The sequence below is a fragment of the Ammospiza caudacuta genome, chromosome 1 (genome assembly GCF_027887145.1).
Source record: "Ammospiza caudacuta isolate bAmmCau1 chromosome 1, bAmmCau1.pri, whole genome shotgun sequence".
Classification (NCBI taxonomy): domain Eukaryota; kingdom Metazoa; phylum Chordata; class Aves; order Passeriformes; family Passerellidae; genus Ammospiza; species Ammospiza caudacuta.
Genome location: NC_080593.1, coordinates 71,264,313 through 71,267,275, shown reverse-complemented (window position 1 = coordinate 71,267,275; position 2,963 = coordinate 71,264,313). Strand labels below are relative to the sequence as shown.

The following is a 2,963-nucleotide window of genomic DNA, read 5'->3' as shown; positions in this document are numbered from 1 at the left end:
AGACTGAAAAGGGATTTTTCGACCTGGCAGTTCCTAAATGGTCTTTGGAATTTGTGCGGAGGGGAACAAGCTGTTCCAGCGACAAAGTTAGTTATGAAATCCCTTTTCCCTCTCTTTCTTTCTCTCTCTCTAAATGAAAGCATTAAAATATACAGACGTGTAAAGGATCATTCCAACTGAATGGTAATTTATTAATAAACAAACAATGCAATACCTTCAGAATATTTTCAACAAAAAAAAAAAAAGAAAAATATTGATAGAATAAGATTAATACAGTTTCCCTTTTTATATATAGTGAAAAAAATCAGCGTTTCAGTCAATTATAACGTCACTTTTCAGGAAAGGGGGAAACACTTTCTGGCGTTTGGTCCGCAACATCCAACTACAAATTAAAAATAAATTACTATGTCGCCATTTACATTTTAAAACAAGTCCTTGTAGAAGAGGAAGGGGAGGGGGAAAGAAGCTGGTACTCTACGCTGGACTTTTCGCTCCCTTTTAAACACGGGGCATGACAATACCTTAAGGGACGGGAAAGAGCGCGGGATGGGGGGCGGGAAAAAAAAAGTATTTCTCAAAGCAATTAGAAAAACAAAACTTACGTGTTATTGGAGTAACACTGTCCTTTAACAAACCAAGACATGCTTTGGGGCTGTCTCTGTACAAAAGCTTTTCGCGATGCGCCCGCTTCCCTCCGCGGGCGCTGCGAGGGCCGGCGGCTCGGTGCGGAGCGGAGCTGAGTTCCCGCGGTGTCCCCGCGACGGGGCGCGCTCAGAACTTGCCGCAGTCGTAGACGAAGGCCCCGGAGGTGCGGTAGAGCGGCTGGCTGCCGGGGAAGGCCATCTGACAGCTCCCGCCGCCCCCCGCCCCGCCGCCGCCGCCGCCGCCCCCTGCCCCGCTGCCTCCTCCGCCGCCGCCGCCGCCGCCCGGCGAGGCGCTCAGCCCGAGCCGCGGCGCCTCGAACACCTCTCTCGGGGCGGCGGCGAAGCCCTGCTGCGGCCCCGCGTAGCCCGCCGCGCCCGCCAGCGGGCCCAGCTCCCCCGCCGCCGCCGCCGCCGCCGCCGCGGCCGCCGCCGCCTGGTTGAGGTACCAGGAGGCCAGGCGGCCCTGGTGCGGGTGCGGGTGGTGCCCCTCCTGGTGGCCGCCCGCCGCGCCGCCCAGCCCGCCGTGCCCCAGCGCCCCGCCGCCGCCGCCCCCCGCCCCGCCGCCGCCGCCGCCGCCGCCGCCGCCCGAGGGCATCGCGTACTCGGGCAGCGGGTCCTCGGCGGGGCTGGCGGCCGCGGAGGGCAGGTGGCCGGGCCGGTCGGCGCCGCCCGCCGCCGCGTACAGGCTCATGGCCTGCATGTTGCAGTGGTAGGTGCCGGCGGCGGTGCCGGCGGCCGCCTGGCCGCAGGGCGAGCCGTAGACGGAGCTGTGTCCCGGCGAGTATCCCCCGAGGGACAGCGCGGGCGGGATGCCGGTGCGCGGGGCGGCGGCGGCGGGGGCCAGGAGGCCGGCGCCCAGCTCGGCGGCGGCCTGCGGCGAGCCCCGCAGCGAGGTCATGATGTTGTCCACGCTGAAGCCCGGGCCGTGGTGGTGGGGCGGCGGCGGGGGCGGCGGCGGGGGCGGCGGGGGCTCGGGGGCCTCCAGGCTGAGGGAGCGGCTGGAGGGGAGGGTGCTGCGGGGGCTGCCGCCGCTGGAGAGGCTGCTGCTGCTGTCGGGGCTCTCGATCTTGGGCACGGCGCCGAGCGGCGGCGCGGCGCCCGGGGGGGACACGGCCTGCGGCGGCGAGGCCGTGCCGTTCTCCGTCTTGATGTCCTGGATGCGGACGGGCGGCGGCGGCGGCGCGGCGCTGCCCCCGGCGGGGCCGCCCTCGGGCTCGGCGGCGGCGGCGGGCGGCGGCGGGCGCGGCGGGGCATGGTCCTTGAGGTGCAGGCGGTCCTTCTCCTCCTTGTCCTTGACGGCGTCCTTCTTTTTGAAGCGGCGGCGGCGGCGGAGGAAGCTGCCGTTCTCGAACATGTTGTAGGAGTCGGGGTCGAGGGTCCAGTAGCTGCCCTTGCCGGGCTTCTTGTCGTCGCGGGGCACCTTGACGAAGCACTCGTTGAGGGAGAGGTTGTGGCGGATGCTGTTCTGCCAGCCCTGCTTGTTGTCCCGGTAGAAAGGGAACCGCTCCATGATGAACTGGTAGATCCCGTTCAAGGTGATCTTCTTATCGGGAGCGTTCTGGATGGCCATGGTGATGAGGGCGATGTAACTGTAGGGCGGCTTCACCATATCCTTGGGCTGCGGCGGTGGCGTGTAGGGCCCGTAGGCTCGGGCCATGCCGGCCGGGTACTGCTCGTGGGCCGGGTGGGAGTACATGCTCATCGGGGCCGGCATGGCCGTGTAGCCCCCGCCGGCCGCCGCTGCAGCGGCCCGGTAGTAGCTCTGCTCTCCGCCGAGGTACGGCACCACTCCTAGGGAGTTGGGACTGGACACGGAGTAGCGAGCCTGCATGTCCTCCCGTCAGCTTTCCCCCACCCTCCCCGCCGGACCAAACAGCGCGTCCCTTCCCCCTCCACCCCTCCGCCGCTCCGCGGACCGAGCTGGACCGGGCGGCCGGGCAACCCCCACCCCCCCACCCCCCCGGCGGAGCGCGGAAAAAGGGAGGAAGAATAACGACGGCAGCGCCGAAAGCCTCCTCTTCTTCGCCCGGGAAAGCCCACCGGCGAGCTCCCGCGCTCCACGCGGAGGGGGGAAAAAAAAAATCAAAAAAGGGGGGGAAAAAGGAGGGGGGACAAAAAAGGGGGAAAATGTTTTAAAAAAGAAAACGGCGGAGGAAAAAAAAAAAAAGTAATCGCAGCGGAGAAAGCAACTTCCAAACGCAGAAAGAGTATTAAGAAAATAAAACCTTTGCAAAGAGGCTCCCACGCTCCCAGTTCCTTGTTCCACGGGGATCTGCAACAAGTTGTCTGCAAAGGAGGGACAAAAGTAGAGGGATGTGT

General features: G+C 64.4%; 1 protein-coding gene across 1 annotated transcript; it reads right to left on the bottom strand.

Annotated features, from left to right (window-relative positions):
- Positions 1–229: 229 nt before the first annotated feature.
- On the bottom strand, positions 230–2,475 carry FOXC1 (forkhead box C1). The gene has a single exon (XM_058817048.1). It carries the CDS (start codon positions 2,473–2,475, stop codon positions 772–774), a length of 1,704 nt encoding a protein of 567 aa, XP_058673031.1. The 3' UTR covers positions 230–771.
- Between the last annotated feature and the right edge of the window lie 488 nt (positions 2,476–2,963).